Below are 16,652 nucleotides of genomic sequence, written 5' to 3'. Positions count from 1 at the left end.
TGTAGAGATGAGGTCTCGCCAAGTTGCCCAGGCAGGCCTCGAACCCACGGGCTCAGGCAATCCACTCGCCTCAGCCTCCCAAAGCCGCGGGATCACAGGCTGAGCCACCGAGCCGGGCTTGGTTTTTTTTTTTTTTGAGTTGAAGTCTCACTCTGTCGCCCAGACTAGAGTGCAGTGGCATGCTCATGGCCATCGCAGCCTTGACCTGCTGGGCTCAGGTAATCCTTCCACCTCAGTCTTCCAAGTAGCTGGAACTACAAGCACACGCCACCACAACCAGCTGATTTTTTGATTTATTGTAGAGACGAGGTCTCGCTAACTTGCCCAGGCTGGTCTCGAACCCATGGGCTCAGGCAGTCCTCTCACCTCGGCCTCCCAAAGTGCTGGGATTATAGGCATAAGCCACCGCGCCCAGCCAGGGGGGATTTCAGAAAGAACCAGAGACTATTTTGCTGGTGGTGGGAGGAGCCTTCATTTCCTAGGTTCCCTCATCTCCCCCAGAAGGGCTGCTTGGCTAACAACTGCTCCCCCTCTCTATTCTGTTCACAACGCATTGGTCTGAGGCTGGGGAATGAGTCTGACCTTGCTCCCAACTCTGACGCAAATTGGTGAAATTCCAGTGAAAGTGGGTGGAAGTGATGATGATCACGTGAACTGTGATCTTGGTCTTTGCAGCTATGTGTGTTTTGTCTTCATTTTTTTCTAGCTACCTTTTGGCCCCACTGTTAGGTTTTATATCAGGAGACAATGATTGGGGGGAATTGGAATTATAGAATTTTAAGGTTATTTTATCCATCCTTTTTTCTATTCAGGGAAGCCCCTAAAGAATCTTATCCTTTTGGAAAAAAGGTTTCTAGAACTCTTGCTATGATTTATTAGTGTATCTTTTTATTTATCAATTTTTCTATCAGAACTTCATTTTTCTTTTTCTTTTTTTGAGTTGGAGTCTCACTCTGTCGCCCAGACTGGAGTGCAGTGGCCGCTCCTGGCCACTACAGCCTCGACCTACTGGGCTCCGGCGATCCTTCCACCTCAGTCCTCCCAGTAGCCGGAATTACAGGTATGCGCTACCATGCCCGGCTGATTTTTTGATTTATTGTAGAGATGAGGTCTCGCTGCCCAAGCGGGTCTTGAACCCACGGGCTCAGGCAATGCACTCATCTCAGCCTCCCAAAGGCGCGGGAGAACTTCATTTTTCACACTGAGTTGAACACCAGTCACTAAAGACTGTGGACAAGGACCAGAAGAGAAGGTGCAGCCATGGGAGGTGCCCTGAAGCCAGGCACACCACTGCACAGGCTCCTGGGGCAATCTGTCTGGACACCCAAGAACCCACAAGACTCACCAGGCTGCACAGAATAGGCAGAAAGATGGTGATAGTGGCTGGGTTGCTCACAAACTCAGTGACAATGGACACGAGGATGCATGCCAGCAGGGTGACAGCCCACGGTGGGAGGCTGCTCAGAGACAACATCTGGTTCCCAATCCATGTAGAGAGACCAGAGCTCTGTGGGAAGAGAACGTGTTACAGCCAGAAGAAAGAGAAGGAAAGGCACATCCCACATGAAATTTAGATTTCAAGAAGGCCAGGGATGCTGGAGGGCTAGACCACCAAGTCTCTCTGATCTGATCTATCTTCAGTCTAATGGGAGCCAGAGACATTCCTGATTTTTATGATTAGATCATTTTGTAACTCAGATAATTTATTTTTATGATTGTACAACTGTCTTTGGGGTTCCTGGTCAGTCACTGTCATGGGACATGGAGAGCCACCCACCCTAATTGCCATGATCTGTCTTAGTTTTGCCATGACTGCTTGGCAGGGGTTGGAGATCTTTGTCCCTCAACGTTAGTTCTTCAACTTCAATCTCATTTCCCCTTCTTCAACCTCTGACACTCTCACTATGCACTGAGTGGACAGTGCCAAGTACAATTCTTTCTTCTGTTTTTGAAATCTGTTTCTCTTTGTCACCTAAGATAGGGAAAAATGCATCAACACCTGTGGATAGTAACATTTCCTGTATTTTTTGGGAGGGGTAAGCAGGCAGGGTGGAATACTGGAAGTTTTATGTGAGTTGTGAAACGGAGAGGGATGGAAAGTCCATTTCTATATAGTGAAGAAGTCTTCTAACTGGCCAGGAGCCCACCCGGTCCTTCCAGCTGCAACATGTTTTAGGGTCAATCTCATCACTGCTGATATCAGGATCAACTCTCAGGACTTTTTGAAAATATAAGATATGAAGGCAAATTGTCCATCCCAAACCTTTGCCATTAGCACCCTTTGTATACATCCACTTAATGAATATTCCCACTTGAAATAATCCATTTAGTTGGAAGGTGTTCACCTGTCAGTGGTGAGGGCCACCTCCCTCTCCTAAAAAATGAAGGGCACCATTGAATTTTGTACTGGAAATCTTTTTTTTTTCTTTTTTTGAGTTGGAGTCTCACTCTGTCGCCCAGACTGGAGTGCAGTGGCAGCTCCCAGCAACCAAAGCCGCGACCTGCTGGGCTCCAGCAATCCTTCCGCTTCAGCTTCCAGGTAGCTGGAACTATAGGCACATGCTACCACGCCCAGCTAGTTTTTTATTTATTGTAGAGACGAGGTCTCGCCAAGTTGCCTGAGCGGGTCTCAAACCCACGGGCTCAGGCAATCCACTTGCCTTGGCCTCTCAAAGTGCTGAAATAACAGGCTGAGCCACCGAGCTCGGCCTGTATTGGAAATCTTGATTGCCATATGTACTCTCCCTCCCTCCTCCTCTGGTCCCTCCTGTGCTAAAGCAATCCTCCCACCTTGTTATTCAAACGTGCTGGGTTTATAGGAGTGAACCACCATGCCATGCCCAGTGGTTAGATTTTGTCTGACTTCCTGTGGTCCCCTAAGACTGCAAGTGCAGGGAAGATGTGGAGAGTAGGGGTGGAAAGCAAGATGAGATACTCTGATTCCTCAAGCTCTGAGTCCTGCTTTCAGGTAGACTAGTACAGACAGCCTTCCACACTGTCAGCAGGCTACTTTCCTCTGCTCTTCCAGATTCATGAGAAGCTCATTTGGTCACCACAGGGCCTTGTCTCCCTCCTTGCAAGCTCCTGGGCAGTTAATAACGAAAGGCCTTCAGAATGCTCTCTGCGGTAGCCATTTTGCCTTGTAGAACTTTTCTTCCCTTTTTTTCCTCAACTGATGGGGAGCTACGAACTCAATATATGGAGACAGAGTGAATTAATGCTTGGTTCAGAGGCTGGAGGCCTCTAGGAACTCTGAAACTGTTCCCTCTTATAACATTCAACCTTACTCCCTCTTTATTTTTATTTTTTGAGCTGGAGTCTCACTCTGTCACTCAGGCTGGAGTGCTGTGGCACACTCATGGCCACCCCAGTGTTGACCCAAGTAGCCAGAAGTTGACCCCAGTGTTGACCCAAGTAGCCAGCCTTCCAAGTAGCCAGAACTACAGGCATGCGCTACCATGCCCAGCTAATTTTTTTTTATGTATTGTAGGGACAAGGTCTCGCCAAGTGGCCCGGGCTGGTCTCGAACCTGCAGACTCAGGCAATCCACTCACCTCGGCCTCCCAAATTACTGGGATTACAGACTGAGCCATCGAGCCCAGTCCCCTTACTCCCTCTTTAAACAGAGGCAGGGGAGGAAGATCAAATGGAAACAGTATATTTTATAAGAAATAGAATTTTACTTAATATGTTATCAAATAGTCCTGGTAAGTAAAGTAAAACAATTTAATGGCAATTATCTTTCCAATAGAACTATTTTATACTATAATTAGAAATAAATTGATAAATTAGATGCAAAGATGGAAAACATGTAACTGCTGGGCATAGTGGCTCACTCCTATAAACCCAGCACTTTGGGATAACAAGGCAGGACGATTGCTTTAGCCCAGGAATTCAAGACCAGACTGGGCTACATAGCAAGACATCATTTCTATAAAAATCAAAAAATTAGCTAGACACAGTGTCACGCACCTGTAGTCCCAGCTACTCTGGAGGGAGGTGGAAAGATTGCCTGAGCCCAAGAGGTAGAGGCTGCAGTGTGCCATGATGGTGCCACTGCACTCCAGCCTGGGTGACAGAGCAAGGTCCTAACTGAAAAAAAAAAAAAGAAAAAAAAAAACACCCCACAACCAAAGGTAGTATTTTTTAAACCCTTGATATGAAAATGTTTTACATTGTTTTACATTGGGTTTTCCCCACTAATGTCAAGACTGAAATTATTTCAAATTCGGTAGAAATCATGTGTATGGTTTTATGAATCAAATATATACCTGAATTACTATTAAAATTAGTAGAGTCCATAGGTTTTACAAAAACAGTAACTATACTATATGTAAAATATATATACAATTTTGGGCTAGGCACAGTGACTCACGCCTGTAATCCCAGCACTTTTGGGAAGCCGAGGCAAGATGATTGCTTGACCCTAGGAGTTCGAGACCAGCCTGGGTAACATGGTGAGACCTCATCTCTACAATAAATAAAAAAATTAGCTGGGCATGGTGGTGCACACCTGTAGTCCCAGCTACTTGGAAGACTGCGGTGGAAGGATTGCTTGATAGCAGCAGTAGCCGTGATTGTGCCACTGCACTCCAGCCTGGGTGACAGTGTGAGACTGACTCTAACTCAAAAAACAAACAAACAAAACTATGTATACAATTTTGATTTAAGAAAAAACCTGCCAGGCTAGATGTAGGGCCCAAAACTAACAACCTAAATTCAATAAAGATAAATATCCTGAACTTAGAATTAGAAATATTGACAGCAGGCCAGGTGCAGTGTCTCAAGCCTATAATTCCAGCACTTTGGGAGGCTGAGGTGAGAGGATTGCCTGAGCCCAGGGGTTCGAGACCAGCCTGGACCACTTGATGAGACCTCGTCTCTACAATATATTTTTAAAAAGCCAGACGTGATATCACGCCTGTAGTTCTGGCTCCTTGGAAGGCTGAGGCGGAGGGATCACCTGAGCCCAGCAGATCAACACTGGGGTGGCCATAAGCGAGCCACTGCACTCTAGCCTGGGTGACAGAGTGAGACTCTGACCAAAAAAAAAAAAAATCTATCTATCTATCTATATATGACAGCATATATGGTATATGTATAGGGTGGGTTGAAGGAACTGAGATCTAATAGTGGTTAACAATTAATAGAATGTAGGGTTTTAGTTGACTGCAATTTCAATATATGTATTGACATGGATGCCAAGGATGCTTTATAAAAGCTTCCACATGCAGAGTGGTGCTTGAATCACAGTGAGATGCAGGGTGTGGGTAACAGTCACCGTACTTGGCAGTAGCCTGACCTCTCCCTGAACATGCTTGAATAAGGCCAGACTTATAGTGAGTCCTGAGGAGAAAGACCAGGTAGTGTTGGGCTTTTTAATGTTAATAATTGATTACCTCAGAGATGATTCCAGAGCCATCGGAGGACAGCAGAAAGAAGGACTGGGTGGAAGATAAAGAACAACTATTCTTTGTTCCCTGACAGGCACAGGAAGTGCCCTATCACTGGAGGTATCTCAGCCAGGGGTGACTGGGATGGAAATCTCACACTGGGTAGGAGATAGGATTCTGTGTCCTCCAAGATTCCTTCTGACTATAGGATTCCATGACCTTTTTAATAATAATGCCGATAGCACTGAGGCCTACAATGAACGGCCATCCAAAGTGAACCAAGTTTAGAATGGGTTAATGCATGTGGACAAGGTGGAGGAAGAAACAATCTGAACCTTAACTTGATTCCTTCTTAGGATTTTTTTCTATTTCAGAGAGGGTTAACACTTTAGGAAATTCCATCATTTCCCCCCAGCCCCACTTAAAAGATCTCTTCCCAAATGTCCCCAGTCAGGAAGCAAAAAGCATTTACATTGGCTTTAGTGTTACTTCTCCAAAGGGGCTCTGCCTCTGCCTTATGGACTGATAGAGGAACAGTTCACCAGGTATCACTTGGGGCATCGCTGATCTCATACAGACCCATCTCCTGCCACCACTGTCAGATCTCAGAAGGAGATGGCTATAGATTCCAAAATACCTTTTGTTCATGGTAGTGTGGGTCCCATCATTGAAGTGTGACTGTCCATGTGTCCTGACTCCATGGCACAGCTGACCTCTACCTTTGTCCCCAGCAGCACTAACTGGGATGTTCACGAAGGACAGGACTCCATCCTGCTCAAATACCTTCCTGCCCGGTGCCTTGATGAACAGTCACCTCCCAGCTCCTTTGAGTTTTCCTCCCAGGGTCATAATGACTCACTAGGTGAAGTTGCTAGTCAAATATGTGGCATATAACAACAGAATCCAAGGGTTACCTTGCTCCCAGAAGCCAGAGCATAGCCTCCTCCCACCAGAATGACAATCTCCCAGGGCATGGTCTTCTGGAAGTCCTTCCATGTGATGATGGGCTCTGTCCCCAGCGAGGGCTCCTGGTTCTCTCCTGGATCACAGGTAGAGACAGGTAGAGCCAGAAACCCCAGTGGGCATGATTTGCAGAGAGAGGAGCTTAATTGATGAATTGGGTGATTTGGGAGACTGCTCTACTATTTTGCAGGGGTGGGAGGGATCTGAAGGCCTTAGTAACTCCTTTGGAAGATTCTGATTTAGGTATTCCTTAACTACAGCCACCCCGACTCCTTCCCATACACCTCCTCTCACCATTATTCTTTTTCCCAAAGCAGGGCTTCTTCGCTGGAATGAGGAAGAGGAGAAAGCCAAGGAAGACAGACACCGTGGCATCAGTGCAGTAGCCTTTCCTAGCAACGAGACAAGCATGGCTGCAGAGGGAGGGCAGGAAGCCTCGGGAGAAAGATGATGCCTCAGGACAGCCTCTCTGAGCACAATGCCTCTTTTTAGGACTTAGCCTAGAGGACTTCTTCATGTTGGCTGCTGCCATGCTGTCCCACAGTGGACCTGATGGACTATGGTTAATATCTGGAGGTGGGGCCTGGCTAGGGCAGATGTCTTAGTGTGAATTTATGGGTTCACTAGTTGGGGTGAGTCCTAGCAGGAGGTGGATAGATAAAAGAGAATGGACATACCACCGTGTGTGTCCCTTCTCAAATGAGAAACTGCTATTGGGAGACCTCGTGGCCTGGCACCCCGTGGCCCTGGCCTGGGGGATATGCAGCGTGACACAGGAGCCTGTGTCTACCTCTGGTAGTGTCTGCCTTCCTCCCACAGGCCTCAGCCACTCTGTGACCATAACCTCTTCACAGCCAGACATTATTTTATAGATGCTTTTTCCTTTAGCTTTCATAACAACCTGTGAGATAACTGATTCCAAAAGCACATATAATAAGACCCAGTTGCATAACTGGGAAGTGGCAGCACTGGACTCCAGCCCCAGACAGGGACTTCAAACCCTGTGTTTTTTTGTTGTTGTTGTTTTTGTTTTTGAGTTGGAGTCTCACTCTGTCACCCAGACTGGAGTGCAGTGGCCGCTCCCAGCCACCGCAGCCTCGGCCTGCTGGGGTCCGGCGATGCTTCCGCCTCAGCCTTCCAGGTAGCTGGAACTACAGGCGCACGCTACCACGCCCGGCTCATTTTGATTTATTGTAGAGATGAGGTCTCGCCAAGTTCCCCGGGCTGGTCTCGAACCCGTGGGCTCAGGCAATCCATTCACCTCAGCCTCCCAAAGGCGTGGGATTACAGGCTGAGCCACCTAGCCTGGTTCAAACCCTGTGTTTTCCTCCTGATTCAACGTGGCAGCCTCCCTAAAAAGAGTGGCTTTCCTAGGGAATGAAATGCTTCCTGGCTTTATATCTACCCCCTAAGAGTCTGTGAAGGGACACCAGTGGTTACTGCCTGAGGAATCTGAGTGAGGGGGTTGTTCTTAAGGAGGAAATGATATCACTTACTTTTCAAAGAAAGAATCCCAGCCAGCGACAAAGCCAGGCTCCCTGGTAAACCAAAGCACGGTCATCAGGATGAAGAAAAATCCAGTCACCATTTCAGGGTAGCTATGAAATAAAACAGAAAGACCCACTCCAGAACTGGGAAATTCAGCTTCTTCACTTTGCTTCTGGAAGCTTCAGTATTCAGAGTTCCAACACTTAGGATGTAAAACCCAGTCATTGCCCAGCCACCATGAATGGTTGAAGTGGGAGGAGGGCTGAGAGGTGCCAGAAAATATGACACGGCCATGTTCACTGGAGGAACTAATGTGGGAAGGACAAGAGAACACAGCACATACATTTGCAAAATAATTTTGGATACAACCCTTAAGGAGAATGTAGTGAAACAGGTTCCCTCAAACACTATGCTGGTAGGAGTAGGAGTCATACAACCTCTCTGAGGGCATTTGTATATACATCAGGAGCCTTCAATCTGGTCATTCTTGCCATCTAACAAAATAACCCAAAATGCATATGGAAAGATTACCTGTCAAAAAAATGGAAACAGGCTGAGCACAGTGGCCTGCGATCTCAACATTTTGGGAAGCTGAAGTGGGAGAATTGTCTGAACCTAGCAGCCCGAGAAAAATTACAAAATTGTCTTACAAAAAACTAAAACAGTCGGGCGTGGTGGCTCATGCCTATAATCCCAGCACTTTGGGAGGCTGAGGTGAAAGGATTGCCTGAGTCCCTAGGTTCGAGACCAGCCTGGGCAACTTGATGAGACCTCATCTCTACAATAAATCAAAAAATTAGCCAGCCTTGGTGGCACATGCCTATAGTTCCAGCTACTTGGAAGACTGAGGCGGAAGGATAACCTGAGCCCAGCAGGTTGAGGCTGTAGTGGCCAGGAGTGTGCCATTGCCCTCCAGCCTGAGTGACAGAGTGAGACTCCTACTTAAAATAAACAAACAGACACGGTGTGTTGCACCTGTAGCCCCAGCTACTTGGGAATCTGAGGCAGAAGGATCATCTAAGCCCAGAAGGTCGAGGCCGCAGTGAGTCATTGCAATCTAGCCTGGGTAACAGAGTGAGACTCCAACTCAGAAAAAGAAAAAAAGAAAAAAGGAAACAACCTCTAATGATATTCTGTGACAGTGAACACAGTTAGGCACAACTACATATTAAAATGAGATATGTCCACTAATAATCTTGTTTCCACAGCAGAGTTCATGACATGAGAACACAATGACAGTATAATTTTGAGTGAAGAAGGCAAGATGTATATTTATGTTGAATATAGACTAAATTTTACCAACATACATATAGTTTTGCATAAAACATGGAAAGAAGTATGCTAACACTGGGATGCTAAGAATACAAGTCGATTGTAATTTTTTCCTTATACTTTCCCATATTTTCTCAATGTTCTATAGTGAATGTGCATTCCTTTTATAACTTAAAGCTTTAAAAAAGACAGTGTCTACCTAAATTGTTTTACTCAGTCCAAGTTGTACATGCCAGTTGCCATTAAAAAAAAAAGCACTAAATAGGATGTTGGGCCACTGAAGGGTTAGCTAGTGATTCCTTGGCCCCTCTGTCTTCAAGTCTGCCTTCAATGCTGCCTTATGCTCCAAGTACAGCCTCGAGTTTCCCAGCTCCCTGTCAGTGACTGCTGAACCACAGTGGTGGCTCATTTGAGCAGTGTGAGGGGTTCTGGCCTTAGAGGAAAGTCAGCCTTTCCCAAGAGGGTGGCTGTGCTGTCTTTGCCTTTTCCTGTCTCCGTCTGCCCCATGGACAGCACTCCACTCCCATGCCACGGCTATACCCGGACTCTGAATATAGCAACAGGGAAGGGCAGTCCCCTGAAACTCAGCCAGCTTGACTTTGGCATTAGATAGCATCTTCTAAATGCCTGGATTCATGGTTGTGGAAAGTCTCATTGCATCAGAGACTGACAGGAACAAGGCTGCCTCTGTGCTCTCTCTCCCTGCTGTGTTTTCTCTCCTGGGGAAGGAGGGAAGGGAACGGCTGAGTTTACCTAATGTCGCCCAGCTTTTCATACTCCTCCTGGATCCTCTTCTCTGACAGCTGTTCTCTTTTGGTCTTCTTCTTCTTGCTCAGAGAGCAGGTCTCTTTAAAACTGAGAAGGGAGAATAAACAAACAAGAAACACACTTCTGAGGCTAAGAGATAAAATATTCAGCAAATACTAAACCACTCACTGGCTGTGGTCACTCTTGTCCCTGTCACTCTCATGCTGTCCCTCTGTCCCACACACAGTCATATAGTTTTCATCAGCCATGTTATCCAACCTCGCCTCAGTCTTTTCCCTTGCCTTTTGGATGTATCCATCTGGGTATATCTTTGGTATATTGATGTGAAGTAATGTCTTAGGGGCTTGTGCAAGAGGATTTATATGAGGTCTTTCTACACATTTGTCTCTCTTTTTTCTTTTTCTTTTTGAGTTGGAGACTCATTCTGTTGCCCAGGCTGGAGTGCAGTGGCATTCTCATGGCCACCACAGCCTCGACCTGCTGGGCTCAGGCAATTCTTCCACCTCAGTCTTCCAAATACCTGAAACTACAGGTGAGTGCTACCACACCTGGCTTATTTTTTTATTTATTGTAGAGACAAGGTTTCACCAAGTTGCCCAGACTGGTCTCAAACCCCTGAGCTCAGGCAATCTTCTCACCTCGGCCTCCCAAAGTGCTGGGATTACAGACTTGAGCCACCGCACCTGGCCTCACATTTGTCTCTTACATTGTAAAAGAATCAGTGTAACATGGTGTGTGTGTTTAGATATATGTGTTTGTGTGTTTATTTGTCTACAGATAAAGCTTATCTGGGATAAAAGTATTAGTTTTGTATGAGCAATACTGTGGTTAAGAAGTATCTAGGATCCATTGGTTTGACAACAGCCTTAGTGAAAAGAAAAGTTAGCTCAGAGAAAAGTTAGCAGGTGTTGGGTGGGTTTCATGGACTAATAGCAAAACATTATGTGTGTGTGTGTGTGTGTGTGTATAAACATATATATAAGAATATATATATAGCTTGTTTGTGTATAAACATATATATAAAAATATATATATAGCTTGTTTGTGTATAAACATATATATAAGAATATATATATAACTTGTTTGTGTATAAACATATATATAAGAATATATATATAGCTTGTTTGTGTATAAACATATATATAAGAATATATATATAGCTTCCCTTTATGTGTTTGAAACTGATCAAATTTGGAGTAGACTGATGGTTGTGAAGAAAATCTTGCTGAGCAGATTCCTATTAGAAAAAATATTGTAAGGGAAATGTCTAATTCTTTATTTTGAGGGATATGAGCATATTTCATACAGGCTACTAAGTATGAATCACTCATGTCTATAAAACCAAACCTAAGGCAAATTCTACTTGGAGTAATATTTCTTATTTCCTATTTTTCCATGTGCTTTGAGAGCAATGAAACTACATTAAACGGTCTCCAAGTCAGACTTTTTATAAGCCGGCAGGTCCTCTAACCATTTTTTTGGAATTAAGGACATTTCATTGTGGAGCCAAGAGTGAAAAGAGGAGTTTATGACTGTTTAAAGTGTCCAGCAGAGACAAGGCCCAATTTCCAGTCTAGGCCACCACACTCTCCTTAGGCTATCCTCTGGTACTCAGCAGTCTCCATGAGCAAAGCCCTCAGGGTTTGTGCCATGGCCATTGGATCTACACAGTGTCTCAATGCTTTGCTGGTAGGGTGTTAGGACTCACTTGCAGCCGAGGAATAGCCAGTGCATCCAGAGCCAACTGAGCACCAGCATGATGAGGGAGATGGGGAAGCTGAAGAGGAACCAGGTGCCAAAGTTGACCACCTCCGCGGCTGGGTACTGGCTGCAGGGCAAAGATCAGGTCAGGGTTAGGAAAGACTGGGTTTCCACACAGTATTTGGGGCCATAAGAAGACATGCAGCAGGGATGAGGGGAGAGATCATGGTACCAATAGGACAAAACATTTTCTCGAACTTACTTGCTTTACAGTTGCAATTGTACAAAGCCCAGAGAGAATTGTGAAGCAAGCCAAAGAAAAGGCATCTAAGTGACCAAAATTAGTATCACTAAAGTGTATATACTTTGCACTCAAAAGAATTACTCCGGGTCAGGCATGGTGCCTGTAACGTCAGTACTTTTTGGGAGGCCAAGGCAGGAGGATTGCTTGAGCCCAGGAGTTTTGAGACCAGCCTAGGCAACATAGCAAAACTTCATCCCAACAAAAAATAAAAAAATTAGCCAGGCGTTGCGGCATGTACCTATAGTCCCAGCTACTTGGGAGGCTGGGGCAGAAGGATTGCCTGAGCCCAGGAGGTGGAGGTTGCAGTGAGCTGTGAGTGTGTCACTGTACTCCAGCCTGGATGACAGAGTGAGACCCTGACTCAAAAAAAAAAAAAAAAAAAAAATTACTCCAGGGCCATTTGCCTTTAATTTCTGCTGAGCTTATTCATCTGATCTTCAAGACACAGAAAATGGAGATAGCAGCTTGGTATACTTTGTTTATAAAATCACTGAAGGAATGTGAGTTTTACTGGGGGACAAAGGCAGACAATTCTGCAGAATTAGGGGTTCTAGGGCCTTGTGAGGGTTGCAGGTATTAACAGTGTCCATAACAGAAGCAGGGCTTGGAATCTCCAAATCGTTATCAATATCCACTGGTGACTGTGGGTATAGGGGAGCTGCCCAGGGGACCGCTCAAGGTCATCAGGTAGAACTGTGGCCCTAAGCCGAGCGCCGTTTCCTAGTGAGTGGAGCGGACTACAGGGGAGCCACGACTTTTTTTTTTTTTTTTTTTGAGTCGGAGTCCCACCCTGTCGCCCAGACTGGAGTGCAGTGGCCGCTCCCGGCCACCGCAGCCTCGACCTGCTGGGCTCCAGCGATCCTTCCGCCTCAGCCTTCCGAGTAGCTGGAACGACAGGCGCGTGCTACCACGCCCGGCTAATTTTTTGATTTATTGTAGAAATGAGGTTTCGCCTGCCCAGGCAGGTCTCGAACGAACGGGCTCAGGCAATCCACTCACCTTAGCCTGCCAAAGGCACGGGATTACAGGCTGAGCCACCGAGCCCGGCTGGGAGCCACGACTTTTGCCTAGACAAGACTGGGCCTAAATGGCCAATGTTTCGTTTTCCTAGTCTCTCTTGTTGGGGCTGGGTGTTAAAACGCCAAGGCAGGAGGACGTCGTACCCCTCTTCTCACACTAGAAGGCGCTGCAGGATTCCCAAAGAGAAGGTAATGGAAGCACAGGCTGTTAGAGCGCTTGAGCTCTGTCGTCCCATTGACATTTGCTCTGCTGCACTGTGGCCTGGCCATGGACATGTGCTTGAGTTGAGACAACTCACACCCTTCCTAGAGGCCTGAATGGGTCATAGGTGGTGGGCAAGGATAAGAAGGGCTTTAGGAGCTAGAAGGATTAGTCATTCGGTGACTCACTATGGGCAGCCCTGGGCTGATGGGTGTAATGTCTGTTGCATCATTTCTTCTCTGGTCACAAAAACCCAGGCCCTGCCCTTGGACCAGGAAAAGGAATGGGACTTTAGAATAGATTAAATAGGTTTTTGTGGATACATATGAGGGTTTAATGCTATTTGCAGAATTTTATTTTATTTTATTTATTTATTTTTGAATTGGAGTCTCACTCTGTTACCTAGACTGGAGTGCAGTGGCACACTCCCAGCCACTGCAGCCTTGACTTGCTGGGCTCCGGTGATCCTTCCGCCTCAGCCTTCCAAGTAGCCGCAACTACAGGCATGCGCTACCATGACCAGGTAATTTTTGATTTATTGTAGAGATGAGGTCTTGCCAAGTTGCCTGGGTGGGTCTCGAACCCGTGGGCTCAGACAATCCACTCGCCTCGGCCTCCCAAAGTGCTGGGATCACAGGCTGAGCCACCGAGCCCGACCTATTTACAGCATTTTAAAAATAAGAATACATATACACACACAAATATACACACATGCACACACACACTGTTTATAGTGTTACAACAAATTTGTAGGTTTTTGAAACATCTCAAATGGACTTTGGAGATGATCTGTTCACTGATGCCAAGAAAAACAGCATGGGGGTACTTTCAGACCAGTGAGAAGCCAGGGACTCACTTTTTTTTTTTTTTTTGAGTCAGAGTCTCACTCTGTTTGCCCAGGCTGGAGGGCAGTGGCTTGCTCATGGCCACCGCAGCCTCGACCTGCTGGGCTCAGGCGATTCTTCTGCCTCTGCCTTCCAATTAGCTGGTACTATAGGCATATGCCACTATGCCCGGCTAATTTTTCTTGATTCATTGTAGAGATGAGGTCTTGCCAAGTTGCCTGGACTGGTCTTGAACCCATGGGCTCAGGCAATCTTCTCACCTCGGCCTTCCAAAGTGCTGGGATTATAGGTGTGAGCCACGGCACCGGCCTCAGGGGCTCACTTTTATAGAATGCCCATTGTTCAGGTGAGCAATAATTTTGACTAAATGTACCATTATACCACCCAAGAAGTAGACTAAGGGCATATGAATTGGCCCAACCACTAAAGGGAACCACAAATTAGACACCAGAAACTCAGAGCCTGAACAGAATAGAGTTGTGGGCAGAGTCCATGAGACCTCGATACTGGGTGATTAGGTTTTGAACTTTCACTGGTTAATCATTCTGCCCTCTCTCTCCTTCCTCCTTTCCTGGCTCCTTTTCCCTTTCTGCTAAGTGGAAGATGTGTTTCTCCTCTTGTCTCTGATTGATATCTCTGCTCTGGATCCCATCCTCTTGTTTTCTCAATGGCATCACTCCATCAGTTATCTTTGCTCTTCCAAGTCCTTAATATTCATTTCATTTGGACCTTCCTTCCCAGCAATTACATGTATCCCATCTCAAAAACCCCTTCTCGAACCTACTCTGGTCCCCCTTTGTCATCACTGCACATCTCTTCTGGATTGTGACAATCTCCATTTCCAACTCTACCTGTTTCAGCTCACAGAAACTGGGCTTCCGTCCGACCACTTGATCAAACTCCCCTGGCCTAGGTCCCAGTAACCTCCAGGTCACTAGATCTAGTAGATACATTTTCAACTTTATTTTGTATCATCATCCATTGACATCATATATTATAGGCACTTTCTCTTCCTTGAAGCACTTTCCTCCCTTGATCAGAATGCCACCAGATTTTTTTGGATTTCCTCTCTCCTGTCTGACACTGTTTCTTTCTCTTTTCTGTAGTCTACTTTAAGTATTTGAGCTCAGTCTTTATGCCCTCTGCTCTACTTACTCTATGTATTCTAACTAGTCTCTTCCACTCCTATGGCTTCCATTACCAAAGGGTGAATTGAAAATGTGGGCCTTTTACTCCAAGATTAAGAATATCCAGACAGGGACAGCAGAGCATTAAACCAGGCATGAAGCCTCTGGGCACAGTGACAGCTGGCTCCAAAGCCATGCCTTCAGCTTAAATGTTTCTCTTGAGATGCAGCTAGACATTTAGCCTCTGTGATGATGTGTCCAAGACTGGGTACCTCGCCTTTTCCCTCTGTTTCCCAGCTGTTGGACCAGGATCCTGAGAGCTAGACTTGGCCTTTCCCTCTCAGGCCTTCGTTAATCCCGCTAAGACCCAGCAAGTTCCCTCTGAAGATCCCTTGAATCTGCCCAACTCATCCAGAATGAGTTTTCAAAATTATAAATCTAATCACCTCTCTCCCGGCTATAAATTCTGTAAAGGCTTCTCACAGCCTTTTGGCTGAAGTCTGAGACCATCAATGGGCCTAGCTAAGCTCTGGAGATCAGCCTATCTGGCTCCCTGCACTCCTTGTACGCTCTGTCATTTTCTTTTATGGGTTCTCCTCTCCTGCCTCAGAGTCACCTACACATTGTTTTCTTTGTCTGGAAAACCCCCCTTCACCCAGTTTACTTTAGCTTTCCCTTCTGGTTTCCATGTAGCCACCTCTTTGGGGATGTGTGTCTTCCCTCCAGATGGTGTGTTCCCCCAGCAGGGTGCTCCCTGCAGAATTCTGGACTACTACAGTCACACTTAGCCGTAATGGCTGGATTTTTCCTCTTCGTACAGAAACCGCACTTACAGAGGCTTTGATGCCAGGCAGAACATGGCTCTGTCCCTATGGGAGAGCCAGACCTCCTGGGGATAGCCTCCCTCTTTGTACAGAAATTGTTGCAGTCTTGTTTTCTCAGATCCGACCACATGACCTAACTTCCCTTGCCTAGGTTTCAGTAACCTCCAGGTCACCAGATATCCCCAGCACCTAGTCTAGTTCTTGACACACAGCAGAAGTTGGTAAGAATTTGTTGACCGAGTAAATCACTTACTTGTTGAAGTGTTCCAGGAAGATGAGGCTGGTGGAGGTGCCAATGACGGTGGCCAGGCCACCAATGGTGGCGGAGTAGGATATGCTCAGAGAGAGGCACTTGCAGATCATCTGGTCATGGTGGGACCTGTATTTCCGGTTCCGTTCCTGGTTCCTAGGGCTGGGGGTCAGGACTCGTGGCTTTTCCTACCAAAGGAAAATCAGTGAGTCTTTCCAACCCAGCTTGGGCTTTCTGACACACAAAGAATGAGATGCAGGAGACATCATGGCACAGTGGAAAGGTTTTGAGCTTGGGTATCAGAGAGACAAATCCTAATTTCTACCATTTACCAACCTGGGCATGCCTTCAAGCTGCAGTTTCTTCTGTAAAGTGGAGAAAATCATATTTCCTCTGCTACATTGTTGTGAAGACTAAATGAAGTAATAGATGCAAAGCCCTTAGAATACTTTCTGACATTTATTTATTTATTTATTTTTCAGTTGGAGTCTCACTC

General features: G+C 46.1%; 1 protein-coding gene across 1 annotated transcript in view; it reads right to left on the bottom strand.

Moving 5' to 3' along the window:
• SLC13A4 (solute carrier family 13 member 4) overlaps window positions 1-16,652 on the bottom strand; it is a 48,673-nt gene that overhangs the window by 4,392 nt on the left and 27,629 nt on the right. Inside the window, exons 8-14 of the mRNA XM_008053037.2 lie at window positions 16,160-16,344; window positions 11,593-11,712; window positions 9,870-9,971; window positions 7,853-7,954; window positions 6,651-6,748; window positions 6,308-6,432; window positions 1,346-1,507 (exon numbers count right to left, since the gene is read on the bottom strand). Coding sequence (XP_008051228.1) covers window positions 1,346-1,507; window positions 6,308-6,432; window positions 6,651-6,748; window positions 7,853-7,954; window positions 9,870-9,971; window positions 11,593-11,712; window positions 16,160-16,344 — 894 coding nt within the window. The remainder of the gene's footprint in view (window positions 1-1,345; window positions 1,508-6,307; window positions 6,433-6,650; window positions 6,749-7,852; window positions 7,955-9,869; window positions 9,972-11,592; window positions 11,713-16,159; window positions 16,345-16,652) is intronic.

The sequence above is a fragment of the Carlito syrichta genome, unplaced genomic scaffold (assembly GCF_000164805.1).
Source record: "Carlito syrichta isolate Samal-C Ts95f unplaced genomic scaffold, Tarsius_syrichta-2.0.1 Scaffold287784, whole genome shotgun sequence".
In the NCBI taxonomy this organism is placed as follows: domain Eukaryota; kingdom Metazoa; phylum Chordata; class Mammalia; order Primates; family Tarsiidae; genus Carlito; species Carlito syrichta.
This window is presented reverse-complemented; position numbering and strand designations above follow the sequence as displayed.